This window comes from Delphinus delphis, chromosome 9 (genome assembly GCF_949987515.2).
Source record: "Delphinus delphis chromosome 9, mDelDel1.2, whole genome shotgun sequence".
NCBI lineage: Eukaryota > Metazoa > Chordata > Mammalia > Artiodactyla > Delphinidae > Delphinus > Delphinus delphis.
The window spans coordinates 36675394-36700126 of record NC_082691.1 but is presented as its reverse complement, the minus strand read 5'-3'; the positions used below and the strand labels follow the sequence as shown (position 1 = coordinate 36700126).

Sequence of the window (24733 nt, the reverse complement as noted above, 5' to 3'; positions counted from 1 at the left end):
TTTTTTGCTATTGAGAAGATGGTGAACCAGCAAGGGCCACTATCTTACTTCCATGAACTTAGCAAATATGAGATTTTATGGGATGAGTGGGAAAACAATTCAGAAATATGCTGTCTATTAAAGCCATACTTAAAATAAAAGGATTCAAAGAGTAAAAATAAAGGGATAGAAAACGGTCTATCATAGTAGTTGAGGAGACCAATCAAGGAATCTGGAAGAAATAGAGAGTTTGAACAGACCAATCACTGGTAGTGAAATTGAATTTGTAATTAAAAATACTCCAAGCAAACAAAACTCCAGGACTGGACAGTTTCACAGGGGAATTCTATCAAACATATAAAGAAGATCTAATACCTATCCTTCTCAAACTATTCCAAAAAATTGAAGATGAAACACTCCGAAACTCATTCTATGAGGCCACCATTACTCTGATACTAAAACCAGACAAAGACACTACTAAACATAACTACAGGAAAATATATTTGATGAATATAGATGCAAAAATCCTCAACAAAATATTAGCAAACTGAATCCAGCAATATATAAAAAGGGTCATATACCATGATCAAGTTGGATTTATTCCAGGGACATAGGGATGGTTTAATATTTGCAAATCAATCAGTGTGATACATCACATTCACCAAAGGAAGCATATAAATCACATGATCATCTCAATAGACACAGAAAAAGCATTTGACAAAATTCAACATCAATTCATGATAAAAACATTCATCATAATTGCAATAGAGGGAACATATCTCAACATAATAAAGTCTATTTATGTCAAACCCACAGCTAACATCATACTCAATGGTGAAAAATTGAAAGCGTTTCCTCTAAAATCAGGAACAAGACAAGAATGCCCACTCCCACCACTTCTATTTAACATATTATTGGCAGTCCTAGCCACAGTAATCAGACAAGAAAAAGAAATAAAAGCCATCCAACTTGGAAGGGAAGAAGTAAAACAGTCACTATTTGCAGGTGACATGACATTTTACATACAAAACCCTAACGTCTCCACAAAAAAACTAGGGACTTCCCTGGTGGCACAGTGGTTAAGAATCCACCTGCCAATGCAGGGTACATGGGTTCGAGCCCTGGTCTGGGAAGATCCCACATGCCGTGGAGTGATAAAGCCCGTGTGGCACAACTACTGAGCCTGTGCTCTAGAGCCTGTGAGCCACAACTACTGAGCCTGCGTGCCACAAGTACTGAAGACCATGTGCCTAGAGCCTGTGCTGTGCAACAGAAAGAAACCACCGCAATGAGAAGCCCGAGCACCGCAACGAAGGGTAGCCCCTGCTTGCTGCACCTAGAGAAAGCCCATGCGCAGCAACAAAGACCCAATGCAGCCATAAGTAAATAAATAAATAAATTTATTTTAAAAAACTATTAGAACTAATAAGTGAATTCAGCAAAGTTGCAATATACAGGATTAATGTACAAAATCTGCTGGTTTTCTCTATGTTAATAATGAGAAAGAGAAAGTAAAAAAACAGTCCCATTTAATACTGTACCAGGAAGAATAAAATACCTAGGAATAACTTAACCAAGGAGGTAAAAGACCTGTACTCTGAAAACAATAAAACATTGATGAAGGAAATTGAAAATGATACAAAGAAATGGAAAGACATCCCATGCTCATGGATTGGAAGAATTAATATTGTTAAAACGGCCATACTACCCAAAGAAACCTACAGACTTAATGCAATTTCTATCACAATACCTAGGACATTTTTCACAGAACTAGAACAAATAATCCTAAAATTCATATGGAATCACAAAACACCCCAAACTGCCACAGAAATCTTAATAATAAAGAAAAAACTGGAGGTATCACCCTCCCAGACTTCAGACTATATTACAAAGCTACAGTAATCAAAACAGCATGGTACTGGCACAAAATCAGACACTAGATCAAAGGAGCAGAATAATGAGCCCAGAAGTAAATACAGGCATCTACTGTGAATTAGTCTACACCAAAGGAGGCAAGAATGTACAACAAAGAAAAGGCAGTCTCTTCAGTAAATGGTGCTGGGAAAACTGGACAGCTATATGTAAAACAATGAGGTTAGAACATTTCCTCATACAATATACAAAAATAAACTCAAAATGGATTAAAGACCTAAAACCATAAAACTCCTAGAAGAGAACATAGGTGGAACACCCTTTGACATAAATCATAGCAATATTTTTTTGGTCTGTCTCTTAAGCCAAAAGAAATAAAAGCAAAACTAAACAAATAGGACCTAATTAAACTTACAAACTTTTGCACAGGAAAGGAAACCATCAACAAAAAGAAAAGACAACCTATGGAATAGGAGATAATAGTTGCCAATGATATGATCGACAGAGTTAATATCAAAAACATATAAACAGCTCATATATATAATGGAATATTACTCTGCTGTAAAACAAGAATGAAAACCTGCCACTTGAAGCAAAATGGATGGACGTAGAGAATATTATGCTTAGTGCAGTAAGTCAGACAGAGAAAGACAAATACTATATTATATCATTTATATGTGGAATCTAAAAACTAAAACAAATGAATGTATGTAACAAAAAAGAAACAGACTCACAGATATAGAAAACAAACTAGTGGTTACCAGTGGGGAGAGGGAAGGGGGGAGGAGCAAGATAGGGGTATGGGATTAAGAGATAACAAAGTACTACATATAAAATAGGTAAGCAACAAGGATATATTATATAGCAGAAGGAATTATAGCCATTATCTTATAATAACTTTTAATGAAGTATAATCTGCAAAAAATATTGAAGCACTATGCTATACACCTAAAACTAATATAATATTGTAAATCAACTCTACTTCAATTAAAGAAAGAAAAAAGAAAAGCCAGTAGTAGAATGCAACTGATAAATCACACACACACACACAAACACACACACACACACAGAGAAAACTATCAGGCAAATAAATGTGCACTAAAAGAAAGTCTGTTATACTAATTAGAAGCAAAATAGACAAACATTTTAATGAACATAGAAAAATATTATATTCTCTTAAAATGAAAAGGAGGATAGGAAGGAGGAACCAAGATGACAGAGTAAAAGGACGTGCTGTCACTCTCCTCTTGCGAGAACACCAGAAGCACAACTAGCTGCTGGACAATCATCGACAGGAAGACACTGGAACTCACCACTAAAGATATCCCACATCCAGAGACAAAGGAGAAGCTACAGTGAGACAGTAGGAGGGGCACAATCACAGAAAAATCAAATCCCATAACCGGTGGGTGGGTGACTCACAGACTGGTGAACACTTATACCACAGAAGTCCACCCACTGGAGTGAAGGTTCTGAGCCCCACGTGAGGCTTCCCAACCTGGGGGTCTGGCAATGGAAGGAGGAATTCCTAGAGAATCAGACTTTGAAGCCTAGTGGGAATTGAGTGCAGGACTTCGACAGGACTGGGGGAAACAGACTCCACTCTTGGAGAGCACACACGAAGTAGTGTGCACATCAGGACCCAGGGGAAGGAGCAGTGACCCCATAGGAGACTGAATCAGACCTACCTGCTAGTGTTGGAGGGACTCCTACAGAGGTGGGTGGTGGCTCTCTTTCACTTTGGGGACAAGGACACTGGCAGCAGAAGTTCTGGGAAGTACTCCTTGGAGTGAGCCCTCCCAGAGTCTGTCATTAGCCCCACCAAAGAGCCCAGGTTGGCCCCAGTATTGGGTTGCCTCAGGCCAACCAACCAACAGGGAGGGAACCCAGCCACACCCATCAACAGTCAAGTGGATTAAAGTTTTACTGAGCTCTGCCCACCAGAGCAACAGCCAGCTCTACCCACCACCAGTCCCTCCTCAAGCCTTTTAGATAGACTCATCCACCAGATGGCAGACAGTAGAAGCAAGAAGAACTACAATCCTGCAGCCTGTGGAACAAAAACCATATTCAAAGAATGATAGACAAGATGAAAAGGCAGAGGGCTATATACCAGATGAAGGAACAAGATAAAACACCAGCAAAGCAACTAAATGAAGTGGAGAGAGGCAACCTTCCATAAAAAGAATTCAGAATAATGATAGTGAAGATGATCCAGGACTGTGGAAAAACAATGGAGGCAAAGATCGAGAAGATGCAAGAAATGTTTAACAAAGACCTAGAAGAATTAAAGAACAAACAAACAGAGATGAACAATACAATAACTGAAATGAAAACTACACTAGAAGGAATCAACAGCAGAATAACTGAGGCAGAAGAATGGATAAGTGACCTGGAAGACAGAATGGTGGAATTCACTGCTGCGGAACAGACTAAAGAAAAAAGAATGAAAAGAAATGAAGACAGCCTAAGAGACCTCTGGGACAACATTAAACACAACAACATTCGCATTATAGGGGTCCCAGAAGGAGAAGAGAGAGAGAAAGGACCCGAGAAAATATTTGAAGAGATTATAGTCGAAAACTTCCCTAACATGGGAAAGGAAATAGCCATCCAGGTCCAGGAAGCGCAGAGAGTCCCATACAGGATAAACCCAAGAAGAAACATGTTGAGACACATGGTAATCAAATTGGCAAAAATTAAAGACAAAGAAAAATTATTGAAAGCAGCAAGGGAAAAACAACAAATAACATACAAGGGAACTCCCATAAGGTTAACAGCTGATTTCTCAGCAGAAACTCTACAAGCCAGAAGGGAGTGGCATGACAGACTTAAAGTGATGAAAGGGAAGAACCTACAACCATGATTACTCTACCCAGCAAGGATCTCATTCAGATTAGATGGAGAAATCAAAAGCTTTAGAGAGAAGCAAAAGCTAAGAGAATTCAGCACCACCAAACCAGCTCTACAACAATTGCTCAAGGAACTTCTTTAAGTGGGAAACACAAGAAAAGAAAAGGACCTACAAAAACAAACCCAAAACAATTAAGAAAATGGTCATAGCAACATACATATCAATAATTACCAAAACGTGAATGGATTAAATGCTCCACTCAAAAGACACAGGCTTGCTGAATGGATACAAAAACAAGACCCATATATATGCTGTCTACAGGAGACCCACTTCAGACCTAGGGACACATACAGACTGAAAGTGAGGGGATGGAAAAAGATATTCCATGCAAATGGAAATCAAAAGAAACCCAGAGTAACTATATTCATATCAGATAAAATAGACTTTAAAATAAAGAATGTTATAAGAGACAAGGAGGGACACTAAATAATGATCAAGGGATCAATCCAATAACAAGATATAACAATTATAAATGCATATGCACCCAACATAGGAGCACCTCAATACATAAGGCAACTGCTAACAGCTATAAAAGAGGAAATCAACAGTAACACAAGAATAGTGTGGGACTTTAACACCTCACTTACACCAATGGACAGATCATCCAAAAAGAAAATTAATAAAGAAACAGAAGCTTTCAATGACACAATAGACCAGATAGATTTAATTGATATTTATAGGACATTCCATCCAAAAACAGCAGATTACACTTTCTTCTCAAGTACGCATGGAGCATTCTCCAGGATAGATCACATCTTGGGTCACAAGTCAAGCCTCAGTAAATTTAAGAAAATTGAAATCATATCAAGCATCTTTTCTGACCACAATGCTATGAGATTAGAAATCAATTACAGGGGAAAAAAAATGTAAAAAACACAAACACATGGAGGCTAAACTGTACTTTACTAAATAAACAAGAGATCACTGAAGAAATCAAAGAGGAAACCAAAAAATACCTAGAGACAAATGACAATGAAAACACGATGACCCAAAACCTATGGGATGCAGCAAAAGCAGTTCTAAGAGGGAAGTTTATAGCTATACAAGTCTACCTGAAAAAACAAGAAAAATCTCAAGTAAACAATATAACCTTACACCTAAAGGAACTAGAGAATGAAGAACAAACAAAACGCAAAGTTAGTAGAAGGAAAGAAATCATAGAGATCAAAGCAGAAATGAATGAAATAGAAACAAAGAAAACAATAGCAAAGATCAATAAAACTAAAAGCTGCTTCTTTGAGAAGATAAAATTGATAAACCATTAGCCAGACTCATCAAGAAATAGAGGGAGAGGACTCAAATCAATAAAATTAGAAATGGAAAAGGAGAAGTTACAACAGACACCGCAAAAATACAAAGCATCCTAAGAGACTACTACAAGCAACTCTATGCCAATAAAATGGACAACCTGGAAGAAATGGACAAATTCCTAGAAAGGTGTAAACTTCCAGGACTGAACCAGGAAGAAACAGAAAATATGAACATATCAATCACAAGTAATGAAATTGAAACTGTGATTAAAAATCTTCCAGCAAACAAAAGTCCAGGACCAGATGGCTTCACAGATGAATTCTATCAAACATTTAGAGAAGAGCTAACACCCATCCTTCTCAAACTCTTCCAAAAAACTGCAGAGGAAGGAACACTCCCAAACTCATTCTATGAGGCCACCATCAACCTGATACCAAAACCAGACAAAGATACTACAAAAACAGAAAATTGTAGACCAATAGCACTGATGAATATAGATGCAAAAATCCTCAACAAAATACTAGCAAACAGGGGGCTTCCCTGGTGGCGCAGTGGTTGGGAGTCCGCCTGCCAATGCAGGGGACATGGGTTTGTGCCCCAGTCCGGGAAGATCCCGCATGCCGCAGAGTGGCTGGGCCCGTGAGCCATGGCTGCTGAGCCTGTGCGTCCAGAGCCTGTGCTCCGCAACAGGAGAGGCCATAACAGTGAGAGGCCCGCGTACCGCAAAAAAAAAAAGATACTAGCAAACAGAATCCAACAACACATTAAAAGGATCATACACCACAATCAAGTGGGATTTATCTCAGGGATACAAGGATTCTTCAATATAAGCATTCTTCAATATATGCAAATCAATCAATGTGATACACCATATTAACAAATTGAAGAATAAAAACCATATGATCATCTCAGTAGATGCAGAAAAAGCTTTTGACAAAATTCAACACCCATTTATGATAAAAACTCTCCAGAAAGTGGGCAAAGAGGGAACCTACCTCAACATAATAAAGGCCATATACGACAAACCCACAGCAAACATCATTCTCAATGGTGGAAAAACTGAAAGCATTTCCTGTAAGATCAGGAACAAGACAAGGATATCCACTCTCACCACTATTATTCAACATAGTTTTGTAAGTCCTAGCCATAGCAATCAGAGAACAAGAAGAAATAAAAGGAATCCAAATTGGAAAAGAAGAAGTAAAACTCACTGTTTGCAGATGACATGATACTATACATAGAGAATCCTAACGATGCCACCAGAAAACTACTAGAGCTAATCAGTGAATTTGATAGAGTTGCAGGATACAAAATTAATGCACAGAAATCTCTTGCATTCCTATACACTAATGATGAAAAATCTGAAAGAGAAATTAAGGAAACACTCCCATTTACCATTGTAACACAACGAATAATATACCTAGGAATAAACCTACCTAGGGAGACAATAGACCTGTATACAGAAAACTATAAGACACTGATGAAAGAAATTAAAGACGATACCAACAGATGGAGAGATATACCATGTTCTTGGATTGGAAGAATCAACATTGTGAAAATGACTATACTACCCAAAGCAATCTACAGATTCAATGCAATCCATATCAAATTACCAATGGCATTTTTTACGGATCTAAAACAAATCACCTTAAAATTTTTATGGAGACACAAAAGACCCTGAATAGCCAAAGCAGTCTTGAGGGAAAAAAACGGAGCTGGAGGAATCAGATGCCTTGATTTCAGACTATACTACAGAGCTACAGTAAACAAGACAATATGGTACTGGCACAAAAACAGAAACATAGATCAATGGAACAAGATAGAAAGCCCAGAGATAAACCCACGTACCTATGGTCAACTAATCTATGACAAAGGAGGCAAAGATATACAATGGAGAAAAGACAGTCTCTTCAATAAGTGGTGCTGGGAAAACTGGACAGCTCCATGTAAAAGAATGAAATTAGAACACTCCGTAACACCATACACAAAAATAAACTGAAAATGGATTAGAGACCTAAATGTAAGGCCGGACACTATAAAACTCTTAGAGGAAAACATAGGAAGAACACTCTTTGACATAAATCACAGCAAGATCTTTTTAGATCTACCTCCTAGAGTAATAGAAATAAAAACAAAAATAAACAACTGGGACCTAATGAAACTTCAAAGCTTTTACACAGCAAAGGAAACCATAAACAAGACGAAAAGACAACCCTCAGAATGGCAGAAAATATTTGCAGACGAATCAATGGACAAAGGATTAATCTCCAAATATATAAATGGCTCATGCAGCTCAATATTAAAGAAACAAAGAAGCCAATTGAAAAATGGGCAGAAGACCTAAATAGACATTTCTCCAAAGAAGACATACAGATGGCCAAGAAGCACATGAAAAGCTCCTCAACATCACTAATTATTAGAGAAATGCAAATCAAAGCTACAATGAGGTATCACCTCACACCAGTTAGAATGGGTATCATCAGAAAATCTACAAACAACAAATGCTGGAGAGGGTGCGGAGAAAAGGATTCCTTCTTGTACTGTTGGTGGGAATGTAAATTGATTCAGCCACTATGGAGAACAATATGGAAGTCCCTTAAAAAACTAAAAATAGAATTACCATATGATCCAGCAATCCTACTACTGGGCGTATACCCAGAGAAAACCATAATTCAAAAAGACACATCCACCCCAATGTTCATTGCCGCACTATTTACAATAGGCAGGTCATGGAAGCCACGTAACTGCCCATCGACAGACGAATGGACAAAGAAGTTTTGGTACATATATACAATGGAATATTACTCAGCCATAAAAAGGAACGAAATTGAGTCATTTGTTGAGACGTGGACGGATGTAGAGGCTGTCATACAGAGTGAATAGTCAGAAAGAGAAAAACAAATATCGTATATTAACGCATGTATGTGGAACCTAGAAAAGTGGTACAGATGAACCGATTTGCAGGGCCGAAGTTGAGACACAGATGTAGAGAACACACGTATGGACACCAAGGGGGAAAACCGCTGTGAGGTGGGGATGTGCTGAATTGGGCGATTGGGATTGACATGTATACACTGATGTGTATAAAATTGATGCCTAATAAGAACCTGCAGTATAAAAAAACAAACAAACAAAACTACTAAACTTTCTTTGGGTTATTTGTATGGAAATATGTTAATATAAATGTTTCAGACATTTCATGAAATTTCTAAAAATCTTATATGTTCTGGTATAATGTTATAAGTCATAATTCTAGTTATTACTTTAAAGTGTATATCTCAGAAATAACTAAATTTCCTTGTCAATTGCATTATTGTGAACTTTCATCAAATCTTTAACTGTGGTCATTTAAAAAAAAAAAAAAATGAAAAGGAGTTTCCCAGATGGGAAAGAGTGGAAAAGCATTCTGGATTACAAGAACAGCATGTGCAAAGGCATGGAAGAATGAAGGATCTGTGTGGGTAATACCAAGAAATTGTATGTTCATGAATTTTGAAAAAGAAAGTAAAGGATCAAGTTACTAAGTCATGTTGTGGTCAGAACCTGAATGGCCTTGGAGGCCATGGTTCTTTGTTCTTGGCTCTGATTTAAGGGTCCTGAAATAGGAAAGATTCCATATCCATGGGATGTCTGATGAACTTAGTGATAGAGCCAATTGCAAATGTTTGTACTTTAATTATATGCCATTGCTATAAACAGTTTTGATCAGTCAAAAAATAAGTACAGTATATTTTGGGTGCTTGCTATTTCTAAAATTTGGTAGTTGGCACCCAACTAGATCGAATTTTGAAGTCAGAATTTAATTGCAACATTAAAAGAAAATGTTGTTGCTATTTTCGGAAGCAAGCATCCCAGCATTCTCTTGATTTAACTTGGTGATAGGTAATAGTTTGGTATGGTAAATACCAGTCGATCTTTGTGGCAAGAAATGATGTTTCTGGGTTTATTTTCTGATGTCTGCTATACTTTTATTAGCATGTGGAAATTAGTCTTATTACAGCTCTGAAATGTAGTATCCATCCAGATGCTAACTATGACTATTAATTTTAGGTGATCAGAATCCCAATTATTTCCAAAATGATAAATATTAAAGGTACAGCTACATAATAATGAAACACACTTTGTAGTATAATATAAAATTAAAAATTTGAGGCATACCAAATAGCAAAGTTAGAATGCTAATTTTACTTAATTGGAATTCTCCCAGAATTTTTATTTTCATAGCCCTATAGACCAAAATAGTGTTTTTGTCTTGAAACTAAGATTTGTACTAATAGTTTGTGGTGTTATAAACACCTTGTACATACAGAGTTTGGTAAACATAGCATAGGTTAGCCAAGCTTATACAATTTGAAATACAAACCAGTATTTCAAAGTAGATGCTGTTAAAAAGAGAAAATGGTCTTTTCATACCTTGAATATTAAGTGGTCTTCTTCAGTCTATTAGCAAGTTTAATTATTTTCATTTTGAAAAAGTATTCTGTAATAATAATGTTTAATTTGAAATTGGACCCAAAATAGATAATTTATTTATACCTTTAGCCATCTAATCATTGCTTTGGAAAGAATGGTCTTATCTACTGGTTCTCAAACTTTACTGTTTATCAGAATCACTGAGAGGGCCTGTAAAATTCAGATTCCCACCAGAGATTTTCATTTAGTAGTTCTGGCCCAATAAATTGCATTTCTAACAAGTTCCCTGATGATCCTGATGCTCTTAATCTGCTAAAAATAGAATAAATCATGGATCAGCATATCCACTTTGAAGGGAAGAGTTAGAGAAGAAATCATTTTCAATCAAAGCAAGGCAAATAATTCTAGAGGTTTGTTGAAGTTGTTGTTTTGTTCTCTTATGGAACAGTCTCCTGGAATTCCACTGCTGATGTGTTTTCGCAGACCCTTTGGGTCCAGGCAAGATTTCCTTTTCTGAAGATCATTTGGTAGCCAATTAGGTTGTTATAGTACAGAGGAATCACTCGTAAACTTAGTGTCCACTATTTAATAAGAGACAGAAAATTCAGAAAAATAAGCTACTTAGTTCAGAGTAAAAATTAGTACATTATACTTTCCCTCTCCTTCCTGTTCCTCGGGGGTCTAGGAATCAAGTCAGTTGCCTGCAGGCAAGTGTGTATAACTTTACTGATGTGACAGTACTTTGAGAAATGTGAGGATGGGAGCAACAGCAACATGAGTGAGAAAGAGTGAGCAGAGGACTTACAGCTCTTGGTGAGTAATTTGTAGCTTTCTTGTAAAGCACAATTCAGTACTTCAGGCAAACAAATTTTAAATCTTACTGCACCTGGATTCTAGAACCATAAGTTTTGGTACTGCATGAAAAGTCTGTGCTTGATTACAGATGAACAGTGGATGTATTATTGTGGTAGAATAAATTAGGTTCTACTACCTCCTTTGCTTTTTTCCAGTGGAGTCTTCAGTCATGTTATTTGTGGAAATATTTTGATGACATGTAGATTTTTTTAATCCATAATTTAAATTTTTAATTAAAATTGAATTTAAATGTTTAATTTTTTTTTGTTTTGCCTATATACCCATAAAAAGAATTGGAATTATCATAATTATTCTTGAATGACATTTTGCATTAGGATTCGATGCCCATTCCCATTTTTTATTAAATTGGGAACCTGGTTTTTTGCCCTATTCTTTTTCACTTATTATTTAAATAAATGTAAAATATAATTAGATCAATTTCCAAAATGTTTATTAAATTGAATTAAAATTTATTATATTACAATTTCAAAAACTGCCCAGCTATTCTAGGCTGACATTTGTATTAGCTTCTTACTGTTCTTATAATATAAAATTTATTATCTTTTTTCCTTGTCAGTAAATTGGTTTTATAAATACCTAGAAAGAAACTTAGTCACATTTCTTTACCAACATTGTTGAGATGATATGAGAAGCATTACCGCAACATTCTTAATATTTAAGTTCTTGGATAATAGACGTAATCAATATACTTGGTGGTAGGTTTTAATAACGCTATCTTTTCCTCCCAGAAACAAGTGGTGTCTATTTTATGATAAGTGTCCAATGTCTTTTCACTCTAAGTTTTCATTATCAAGAGTTGAAAGACAAGACTGCTAATGGCAAAAAATGCTGAAAGAATGCAGGGATGAAATATGAATAAACCTCAAATTAAATAACTTGGTCAAAATGAAGGAGACCCATTATTTATACTGTTCTACGTGGATTGCCCTCTCCTGGTACCTCTGAGAATGGAGGATTACTAACTCTTTTGAGTTTTATTTTATTTTATTTTTTATGATTATAAAAGCTTTGAGACTATTTTTTGTAGATTGAGGGCATAATTTAAATGTAAAACGACAAGAGATGTATATTACGTCAACGCAGATGGTCCCCAATGTCAATGGTTCAGTTACCGAACCAAGTTCGTCCTGCCCGACTCACAGCAAGCCAGAACGCTGAAACACGGGAGATTTGCAGCTAAGAGAGGGCTTATTCGAAAGGCAGCCCAGCTAGGAGACAGGAAAACAAATCTCAAAGGCCAAGGGCTAGGGGTATTGATGGGATAAAGAATAAAGAAGCAGGGTGGTCTGAGGCATGGGGAGCCTCGGGAGTGTGGGGAGCATGGGAAAGGTGATTGGAAAAAGGTGCGGGAATTGTCTTTAGGTGCTGGGATAACAAAGCTACAGGCCTCTGCAAGTTCAAAAGGTCACCTCACGGGCCCTCGGCATGCCCATGTGAAGAGTCCGTGGTCTTCCCCAGTCTTAACCACCTCAGCTCAAACCACATGCAGCTGACTCCAAGTTCCTGGAAAACTACTCAGGCAAACATCTTATTGTGTAGACCACCTGCTCTTGGAGGACATGCAAATCTTAAAACACCTTGATTAGTCCAGGCAGGTGAAATGGATTTGGCTAATCATTACCCAGAGTTTCAGTTCCATTTACGATTTTTCAGCTTCACTGTGGTGCGAAAACAGTATGCATTCAGGAGAAACTACAGTTGAAATTTCGATATTCTATGAAGATGCTGGGCAGCAGTAGTGAGCCACAGCTCCTAGTCTGCCACGGTGATCACTGGGTAGATAACTGATACACTTAAAACCATTCTGTCTTTCACTTTCAGCACAGCATTCAATTACATGAGATATTCAATACTTTATTATAAAATATGCTTTGTGTTAGATGCTTTAGTCCTCCTGTAGGCTTCTGTAAGTGTTCTGAGCATGTTTACAGTAGGCTAGGATTAGCTATGATGTTTGGTAGCTATGATGTTAGGTATATTAAATGCATTTTGACTTAATGATGTTTTTCATTTAGAGGTTTATCGGGAAGCAACCCCATCTTAAGTTAAGGAAGATCTGTACTAGGATTTTTGCTGTCCCTCTTATGTTTATCACTAGTTTTACATATTCTGTTTAAAACCACTCTGAGACAATTAAGAGTGATTCTATTTTTCACAAGTAGATAATATTAAAATTTATTCTCAATATCTCCGATAATTATTTGCATTGTAAGGGACAAGATGGTGGACTAGGAAACATGAATGCTAGACCTACTTAGCTAGAGTACCTGTTCGAAACTAAGCAAGTCTCTTCAGTCATAACTCCATTAATGAGTGCTTTTGCATCTTTCATAACCCTCTAAAAAGTCTCTTTACTTTCTTCATGTGTAAAATAGGGAGATCATTTGTACTAGGTGAGTGGATTTCAGTTATTTTTTTCCTTCCTTTCCTTTCTCAGCTTTACTGAGATATAGTTGACATACAGCACTGTATGTTTAAGGTGTAGGGCATAATGATTTGACTTACATACATCATCAGTGACTACCACAATAAGTTTAGTGAGCATTCATCTAATATATCATCTAATATAGGTACAAGATAAATTGAAAAGGAAAAAAATTTTTTCTTGTGATGAGAACTCTTGGGATATACTCTGTTAACAACTTTCATATAACACATAGCAGTGTTAATTATATTAATCATATATTAATTATGTTTTATATAATAATAATATAACTATTATGTTGTACATTACAAATTCCTAGTACAACTGGAACTTTATACTTTTTAACCACCTTCATCCAATTCCCATCCCCCTACCCCTCACCTCTGGTTATCACAAATCTGATCTCTTTTTTTCCTTTATGAGTTTATTTGACTTGGAAGTATGATTGACCTACAACACTGTGAGTTCCTGGTGCACAACATAATGATTGGATATTTCTATACATTACGAAATGATAGCGATGATAAGTCTAGTTACCATCTGTCGCCATACACCATAATTTTTTCTTAATATAAGAAGTCATTATTCAAAACAAATCTTACATACGCAAATGTAAACAGATGAAAATGAAGCTGCCCTGGTTCAGGGAAGAACATCTTCTGGAGAACACCGAGTCAACTCCCAGGTACCTTGGCATCCTGGGGGACAGAGAGTTTGGACATCATTATAGACAATGTCTAAATTTCCTCCCAGGTCTAAAATGCTGTGGTTGCTTACATAATCTCTGAGATAAATTGCCAGGTCCACAGTATTTCCATCCCTGTAATTTTATACACCAGTTTCTTAATTGAGTGAAAGTTTACTTGCAAAAGCAGATGGAATTAAACAGTTTTTCCCATTGACAGGAACATAAGATTTTCATGTTTAGCTTAAGTCAAATGTAATTTGGAATAACTTTTTTATAAAAATTCTTATAATTTATCTGTTCAAATATAATTGCACAGTAAGTAGGAGTTAATCTATAAAAGTAGGAAAATTCAGTGCCCTTCTCTTCAGCAGTGAGTTATCTGCCTAATGACTTAACATGCTTCCTCCTTTTCACCAAAAATCTGTCTCCGTGTTCTCTTTCTTCTGCCCCACACTCTGCTTGACCAAGATCCCTCCTTCGCCAGGTCATCCTGGGAACCTTGAAATGCTCTGCTGTTTCCCCTTCCTTTTCTGTTGCTACTAATGCTTTAGGAGTTTTATTTTTTCTTGCTGAGCTAGTTTAGAAAAAGGAGAAGAGCTCCCATGACCAGTGGATTTTTCATTTTGGGGTTTGCTCTTGGGAGTGGCTAGATGCTAGCAACCCAATTTGTGATGCAGAATTTATTTCTCAGATAGAAATGATGTTAACTGTACACCAGAGACCATAGAATTTTTAGTACTAAATACTATATAGCTCATGTACAGGTGAATTCCACAATGTGTGTTGGTCTGGGAATCTATCAACTATTATAAATGCTATTTCTATAGAAAAGTGAGGTCTGTGTTTCAGGCAATCAATGTAGAAATGAATGCAGAACATTCATAGTTGGGGACTGACCATATTTATTTATTGATCCACAGGTGCATATAATCTGTAACTCTGCACCATCCATAATTAAGTACCAACATTTACTTTTGCAGGTGAATTGAATTTAGTCTGAGAGGCTGAAATAGAGGGAACGTTTTTAGGTCTAAGCTGTGTGCATATATATATATATATATATATATATATATTAGATATAATAGAAACTGAATGCAATAAAATTGATAGGTGGTACTAAGATTACATTAGGATTTGTGAAACAGGACAATTGCCTTACAAAAATAGCAAGTAAAAAATCAAGCTAGTCCTTCATAAACATTTTATTCTGGGGTGTGCTTGTTTTCTGAAACTACCTCTACTAAATCTCCTGTCAGTCTTAAAACTAGAAGGCAGAAAAGCTTCTAGTGCTACAGCCAACTGCAGTGTAGCCAGAGAAACAGGCAACAAAAATAGAACACCAGGATTGCTGAGCGTGGGTGAGGCAGAAACCACATTATGAGCAAAAGCTTCCAGTATTATTTTAGAACCAATACAGAGCTCTGCACTTCTCTCCTCTCTCTTCCAAAAACACATACTACAAAAATAAAATGAAATGAAATGTATGTGCATTTGCCCTCTTAGAACTATGATTCTTAATTTTTTTTTTCCCCTTCCTTTCTTTGGAAGCGAATCGCCAGTATGGAAACAGTGTGTAAAAGCAAGCTTGGAGGGAGGAAAGAGTTAATTGCTTTTAAGGCCCTGCAATAGAGAATTATGGTTTGAAAGATAGAGGCTGGACAGCTGGGTTTGCTGGGGTATTTTTAAATGCATTAATGCAGGCTCCAATCACTCGGCCATGCTTGACCTATTTTTGGCTCAGGCCGACCATTGTTCTATTTCTGTGCCTGTGGGCCATGCTGTTGTTGATTCATATGCAAATGCATTATCACTAGCTTTAGCCAACTTGAGCTGAGAGAGACCAGAGAGGGGGAAGAGACACACACAAACAGATAGGAGAAGGGCACCGGCTGAAGCCACTTGCAGGACTGACTGACGGTTCTCACAACGAAACTCTAGCAGCCTGAGGAACTAAAAGCCAGGTTTAATTGGTTTCTTTTTCTCGTGGGTAGAGTTAATATTTTTCTACTTATTTTGACAAAGCAATAACCCCGAAGCACATTCCTAGTTCCCACCTGCTTTTAGTTTCCGGTGTAGCCTAAACTCCAGAGAGCCTTAGCATCCACTCGGTCCTTTCTGCTTTGTACACAGGTTGGTAACGTGGGAAAAGTGTCCAGGTCTTTTGAAAAGTGTGTGTTAACAGAGAGGAAACCATTGTTGAAGCTGATCCTCTGCTTCTTTTCCTCGGGGTGGAGGGAGGACCAGCCAGGGTAACTCCTGGGGCCCGTACACTGAGCAGCGATGAATCTTTCAGTAGCTGAAGTAAGAGTGATTGGAATATGCTGCAGACAATTTACGAGACTGACTCGTGTTTTTCTTCAGATGGGGTGGCTGGACGAGAGCAGCTCTTGGCTCAGCAGAGAATGCACAGTATGATCAGCTCAGGTAAGACCCTTTTTTCGTAACTGAGACCTTTTACGTGTGAAAAGGGGTTGACTTGGGAAATGAAGCTCCGGAAAGCACCTCTGTTAAGGGTTTGCTGCTTTTTGGTGTTGATGTTGCTATTTTCTTGGCGTCTAGGAGGGTTTTAGATCCCTTCCATTACTGTTTCTGTGAATATTCAGTCTGCTCAGGGACAGGCTGCTTCTGAATGAAATCTCTAAGCTTCTGATGAAGGATGGGACTGAGATAAGTAAAATGTACTTGGGGGTGTTTTGCCTGACTATGCCACTAGAAAAAGGAGATCAGTACTGATTGTAAGGGTTTTCTAATGGGACTTTAAAATAATCAGATAAATTCATATCGGGGCTGCAGCTTACATTGCAGTCTCCTCTAGCCGGGTGATTTTATATTTACAGTGTGCCTACAGAAGCACATCTATTTATAGACCTACCTTCTGAAATGTGTTTGCTACAGGAGTTGTGAAGGTAGTTTTAATTGTGGCTTTTTCTCCTAAGCCCAAAATGAAACTGCTTAAGGATGAAATAAAATTATTATTAGCAGATGGTTATTTTAATTTTCTTCAAAACATTTGGGGAGTCTACATTGTCAGGCAGATGCGAGGGCATAACACACATATAAAGGTGTTATATGCAGGTGCAACGTTTTAAAGAATAACAGTAACAGATTCCGATTTTTAGTTTCCCCGTGTATGTGCTTGTGCCTTCAAGGAGCTGTGCTGATGGAAGATGAAGCTTGTCAACTTTATCAATTTCTGTTTGTTAAAAGAGCAGACTCTCCGGGCGATGGCACATACTTGTAATTGTTGCTTTTCATATTTATTCCCTACAGCTAGTTCCTAAAGCTTGGGGGACTTTCTGTTTTGTTTCTCTTCTGAGTTCTTCCATCTAAATTGGCTTAAAGTTCTCCCTCACATCTTCTGTGTTCCTATGTGCACGTAATCGTAATTATAGATCACCACCTAGATTTCCATGGTAAGAATGCGGCATAAAGCAGCGTCTACTTGGTAGAGCTAGAATGGGAAGAAATATTCCACAGGTAGGCATAATGTCTGTTTTAGTATTGAACACCTTCTCATCCCTGAATCTATGTTAGAAGCAAGTTTTCTTAAACCTTGGTTACTTAGGATGATTTTAAGGTCCTTCTGTTGACCCCAGTTTTTCAATGAATCAGAATAAAATATCAATTTTGTGTAATTTGGTGTGTTTACACTTAAGTAACAGGACTTACATTAATTAGTAGTGCCTGCTTATGGAAAGCAAACGTACCAGAATTTCATTATGGTTTATTATCTTTGCGGCTGTAAAGTTGACAAAAGCTTGCGGAGGGGTCAACCGGAATGTCTCCGACGGAACCGGTCACTTAGCATTTTATTTTTTAAATATCCACCAACTCTATAAAAATTACTATTTTAGATGTCTTTTCAGTATTACACTTTATCCTTTTAGTCCTTACCTCTGTATTACAAGTTTCCTATTTCTTTCACGTGGTAGAAACAAAGCTGTACCTTTCAAGCAGATACTGTCTGCTGGCATTGAACCTTGCTACAGGTGTTTGCAAGCTTCACTGTCTCAGCGTCTTTGATAATCATACATAAATTTACTCCAATTTCAGTTGAGATTGTCATTTTCCTGACATTTAATGATTTTTATACAAAGCAACAGTATTTTCAAGCAGGGAAGCACTTGAGACTGTCTGTGCTATTGTCAGTTTTACAGGAAGCAACATTTAAGCACCAGCTGTTAAACGAAAAGTGATGTCAATTGACAACTCCCAAACCTGTCTGATATAAATAAGGAAAAACTCCAAGTTCTATTTATTTTTAAAATTTGAAACATAAAAACATTTGCATTCTTCCCACCATGTCCTGTAACATTTGCTTTTGTTTAATATATTATTATATGCCCTTAAATTTAATTCCCCTAGTTTTTATTGTATACTTCTGAGACAGTGGCTCTCAAAGGTGCCGTCACCAGGAGTATTTTACAAAATACCGATGTCTGGGTCCACCCCTAGAGTTTCTGACTTAAACGGTATTAGAAACATCCTGGACATTGGGATTTTAAAAATCCTGAGCAATTCTAATATGCAGCAAACTTTGGGTATCACTGATACAGGGGAAGGGGGAGGTGATGGGATGCTGGTGACCCATATCAATAGGGTTGGCCCTTTAAGTTAATTGCTAAATTAGGGGTGTGTTTGTCCACATTTAGCTACAAATCTTGTTCAGCTGGCTTTTGGACCAGTGGTAGGGATATGATTGATAGGCTTAGAAATGGTTGGAGTCTTTGGATCTGAAAGAGAAAAAGATATATTGTGGCAGTGCAGGGTGGAGGGGGCACTGCTCGAGGAGTGGAAAGCTCTGTTCTAGCTAGAGCTCTGCTGTTAACCAGTTGTGGAACTGGTTTACTCACCTGTAAACTGAAGAATAATGATGTCCTCCTGCTTACCTCTTGACATTTCTGTGAAGTTCAAAGGTAACATGTCATTAATGTGTGCACTCACTGTTATTATTGCTATTTTTAATGAATGAACCTGGGTTTCTGGCTCTTCAATACCAAGGTCTATCTTGCTGAATGAGCCAGATGAGCTAGATTGCATGTCACATGGGGGAATGAATTTTAGTTTTGATAAATTTTCTTTAGTTATCTTATAAATCAGCTTTTTGTTTTGTTTCCCTGCTCTGATAAGAATTAAATTCTTTCCTTGGGTAAATGGTGACTTTAAATCAGAGTAGCATGGGTATGTGTGTATTTTCTGTGCAATGTCTTCTTAATAGTCAAAGGCAAAGAAGCTGCAGAATATGTAATTGGACAGTGAGATCCCAACAGCAGATTTCTTGAGATTAATTGTTTAAAAAGCTTTGTTCTGTTGTTAGTCGTTGCTTTAGAGTTCCCATTTGTTTTTCTAGTTGTGTTGGATACTATGCATTAAGCTAGATGACTTTTTTCTTCAGAGCTCTTTATATACTATTAAATTGCAAGTGTTTTATATGGTTCCATTTTTTTCCTAATACTGACCCAGCCAGGCTAGACATCTAAAGTAGAATTAGGTTCTACAATGTAGTCTGTTAATATCTTTTTAATAAAAAGCTTTATAATATTGAATCTCGGAATTTGGTACGAGTGACACATTTTGCCAGGTCGGTCTCCACTTTTGTGGCCTGTGTGGGCCAATATAAGTGATAACTGGCAGAAGCTGAAGCATGTGCAAACATTGACTCAGGTCACTCAGCAGTAGCTGGCAGAATTCGGGGTGTTCTGTTGCCAGGCATGTTGCTTAATGCGTTGGACAGCAGAGCTTTCCAGACAATATTGGAATGATTATTATGAAAGAATTTCCTAGAGTTTGTACAGCATCAGTGTAAAATACATTTACAATAAGGAAAAGTCGTGTTTTCACTATGCATTCTTATTTTTGGGTACAAAAGAAAAACATTTAAATCTAAATTCTGAATTTCTTTTGAGGAAAATGTTTCTTTACCCTTTCAGAATCCTTTTATCTCCGTGGTGTGTATTGTCGAGGGAAAAGGAACATTTTAGATTCAGTAGTCATTTATGTCTACTTGGAAAGCAGAATCTAATTATGAAAATGTAAGTCTGTGAAATGCTCCTGTCATGTCAAGAATCACTTCTGGTATTCCCCATAATTACTATTTTTGCTGTTCTCTAACTCAGGTTATCTTCACTTACAAGGCTGTTATCAATTGAAATATTTGATACGTAGCAATCAAAAAGCTAGATATAAGTAGGCCCGTTGAGGATGGGGACAAGAATGAGTATTTTCTTTTTCTGTGGGTGATACAGGTGGCATAATTGTTGCTATGTGCTTTAAGTAAGAAAATTCAATAAAACCCCTCACAAGAATATAATAAGCCCAAATTCTGAATTTAAAGTGGTGAGTTTTGATTTTGGAGATGAGAAATTTGTAAATGTACGACATAATGTCTCACCACAGATAGATGATGAAGTGACCCTAAAATAGTATAAGCCAGCAACCCACCCCCAACACCATACACAATACTTAGCACTGACTGAGCGAAGAAAATGATATGACCTAATGCAACATATCTCAGAAACTGGTAGTTAAGGGAAAAAGGGAGGCAGGGATCTTTGATCAGAACAGAGAGACTTAACAGGGCCTGAATCCTGTTCCTCCTTAGAATTTTACTGACAAGAGGACAACTTCCTGAAAATTCTCACTAACGTTCCCGTATCTGGAGAGAAGCAAACTGAGTGGATATCCTCAGCTTTTGGTGGCGGTGGTGTTTTTTCTTGTAACTGAGGAATAGTAGAAAGGATTCTGGAAGAGAAACTGGTGAAATGGAGGAAGGTGAACAAACACTATGTCTCTGGAGAAATGAAGACTTCAGAGCAACACTCTAAATTGGGAAAATGACCCATAGCTCTTTGCAATGAAATACCCTTCCCCAACTAATCTTATAGATCCCACCAAGAAAAAAAAAAAAATCACCTTCACTGAATCCATGGAATTGTCTAATAATTGCTCCCCACAAATAGGAAAATAAATTCCATAAAATAAGAGCTCGGAGATGAGATGATATTGATAAAACAGTAGAATGGGATGAAAAGGATATTTTAGGTCTAGGGAAACAAATTTAGAATGAAAACATGATGATTATAGAAGAGAAATACCCATTAGAAATAGCGGGGAACAATAGGCACCAGTGACAATCTTTACCAACAAAGAGGAAAGGCTGGAGACAGAGGGATGAAAAAGGAAAATGGATTAAAGCAATTGGAGAGAAGTCAGTAGTAAGAAAGACAAAGACAGTGTAACAAAAAGATTATTTATGTCCTTGAAGTTGATATTCCAAAACGTTGCAATAGAAGATCACTTTGTAAAAATGAAGAAAGATTATTTCAGTGAAAAGGAAAAAAGAAAAAGAAGTCTGCAGATTGAAAGAACTCCCGTCTTTTAGGAAAATTTGCTGCAAGTGCTCATCACAGAGACATAGCCTAACTGGGCTATTGAATTTCAAATGATAAATAATTCCTCAGGGGTTCAGGCAGGTAAGGCAAAGATCTACAGTGAGGGAGAGGGGGGAGGAAGAGAATGTGTGAAACTCTAGAAGCTTTATCAAACTTATCCAGCACTCAGTGCCAGAAGATAATGAAGAAAAATCTCTGAAGCTGAAAAAGAAGTACAACACAGTGTTCCACCCAGGGCAGATGTTATTAAAGTATAGAGAAAATGGGTAGGCAAGTTCAACATTCTCAAACATGACCTAGACTGCTTGACAGGGAAACCCACTCAATGAAAAAATGAGCTTGGAACAAAAGCAAAAAATGAAATTCAGTCGGAAGTAGAGAAAGCATAGTAAGGTTAATGGGGCAAAAATTGAATCCTTTTTAAACAACTATGAGATTGTGCTTGTAGGAGAGAAAGCAAATTTTATGAAGTAGGGCAATGAAAAAATATTCATAAAGCTCTCATCCATATGAGGCACTGGGGAGAGGTGAAATGCAAGGATGTGTGAAAGTGCTAATATCATCTCCTTTCTGAGCAGGGACAGACTCCCTGCTGCTTAAAATAGAAACACGTGGTTAAAAAAAAGATCTAAATACTGATTTCTTTTTAGTAGTGTCTTCATTTAATCTTAGAGATATCTTTTTGGAAATAGTACCTCATATAGGAAGGAAGCATTTAGTATGTTTATAGTCCCTTCAGTTACAGTTTTTCATTATTAAATTCATTTAAATTTAATGTTTTTTAAATAAAAATAACTTTGGTGATATGATCTCATTTTATAAGAGTATATTTTATTTATCAATCTCCCAGAATAATTCATATATAAGTAGAAGGAAATCAGGAAAAACTGTGTGTGGAGGTGGTCGGAGGGGAGCTTTGGTTTCCATTGTCATGAGTTTTTGCCTTGTGTGTGAATTTTTATAATATGCATATATTTTCTAAAGTGTTTCTTACACACCCACACATGAAGCTACTATGCCAAAATACTAACAGTGATTAACTGTAAGTAGTAGGTATATAAGCTAGGTTGTCTCCCATCGCGAGTAACAGAAAATCGTATTCGAAGTAACAATGACAAGGGAATTTAATCATTTAGTGAAATAGCATGGTACTCAGGCAGCACCAGGGGCGTCAGTAGTATCAACAGGTTCTTCAAACTGTTCTTCTCTGCTGGCCTGAGAGTTTGTATCGTCCTAAGTCTGTTTCCTCCAATAGTCTCAAATTGATTGTAGCAGTTCCAGATGTTGTCTACATGCATGGTAAATTCCAGAGACATAGATGAGAAAAGTTTGCTTTCTTGGATGTTTTCTTAAGGAAGTTTTTTACCCAAAATTTCTCTAGCAGGTTTTCCTTCATAACTCATTGACCAAAAGAGCATCACCTGCCCATATATTAGCAAGTCATTGAAAAGAAGAATGAGACCCCTATGATAGCTCCTTAGGACCATGACTGAGCCAGGGAGGGTGGAGGCGACAGCTAATAATCTAGTTTCTATAAGGAAGAAGAAAGGGTGGGCAGAATAGATGTTGGCTAGGCACCACAGTATTTGCTACAGTGTTTGTTGGTAGTTGGACTTTTCTTCTTTGTAATTTTCTTTAGTTTGTAATTTCTCAAAATACAAATAAGTGAAGGAAGTGGGCTATGTAATTTCTCTTTCAATTGAATTGTGTTACTTCATTTTCATGAAGATATGCATCCATTTAAACACCAATAAAATTTTTTAATAGTATTGAATAGAAATTAGTTGTGGAAGAAGACTGGATGCCTCTAGGTTGCAAGTCATTTTTTTAGAAAGGAGGTAAATCAACATTGTGAACTGGTGCATTACAAGCATTTATTAGAAATTTGAGTAAAATATTCATTTCTTGTTGGCTTTGAGGGATACAGAAAACATTAACAGAAATTTATGTCATAATATGTAAACTTTTTGGTATATTAAGGAGGGTTTTCTTTAAAATATTCAGAATGCAGTTTCTTTGCCAGTATGTTGTTATAGTTATTACATTTTCAGAGTAATGAACAATTTTAACAATCTGGAATGGTAACTACATTTTAACATTTTTTTTTCCTGAATTGGAATACTTTGAAAACAATTTAATTGGAATAAAAGCCCATGAAAATGACTTTTAAAACAAGCCTTCTTTAGATGAAATTCAAAGATATTTTGGCATGTGCTTCAAAACAGTGTGTCAATGCCATGGTCTATCCCATTCTTCAAAGGAAGTTGAGGTTCTAGTGGTTATTAGCTTGAGAGGCGAAATGCCCTTACAACGGACAGTTTTCCCTTTTGTAATCTTGGGGGATTGACAGTTGGGATATGAAAGGACAAGAAAATACCTTGTTCCCACTAGTTCTATTCTTCTTCCACCAAGTCAGTTGCACAAAACAAATTTAATTTAAACAAATATTTTTACAGTACTAAACGACGTGTATACTTTTAAGTGTTATCAGAGAACATTTTGTTTAGGTGCTCCATAAATACAAAACTAAGTCATTCTTATGTTTTATAAAAATATCAGTTCTATTCATTATTTCCATGTTAAATTTTCAATAGTGATGGGCCTTTTATATATGGTGTTTTAAAAATACCCAGTAATTAAATCCAATGAAAGCTACATTTAAGGAAGAAGGAAATTTACCAAACCACAGAGTGTAACTAGTCATTTACTTATGATTAAACTCTTTGCATGTTGATAAGGTTGGAAATACCCCAGAACTTCACTTTTTTGCTTCTTCCCCTCATGATCTACCACTTGTGTTTGAGATGTTCAATTCGTAATTTATATGCAGTATTGACACAATTGTAGCCATGTGGATGTCATTTTCAATTATTCGAGGTAAGTTTTGGTGGGTGGCTAAGGCACGACATTTCCAAACTCGGTTA

The 24733-nt window shown here is 36.8% G+C and overlaps 1 protein-coding gene across 1 annotated transcript in view; it reads left to right on the top strand.

Moving 5' to 3' along the window:
- Positions 1–24733, top strand: part of HDAC9 (histone deacetylase 9) — an 806539-nt gene that overhangs the window by 216763 nt on the left and 565043 nt on the right. Inside the window, exon 2 of the mRNA XM_060020406.1 lies at positions 16780–16842. Coding sequence (XP_059876389.1) covers positions 16780–16842 — 63 coding nt within the window. The remainder of the gene's footprint in view (positions 1–16779; positions 16843–24733) is intronic.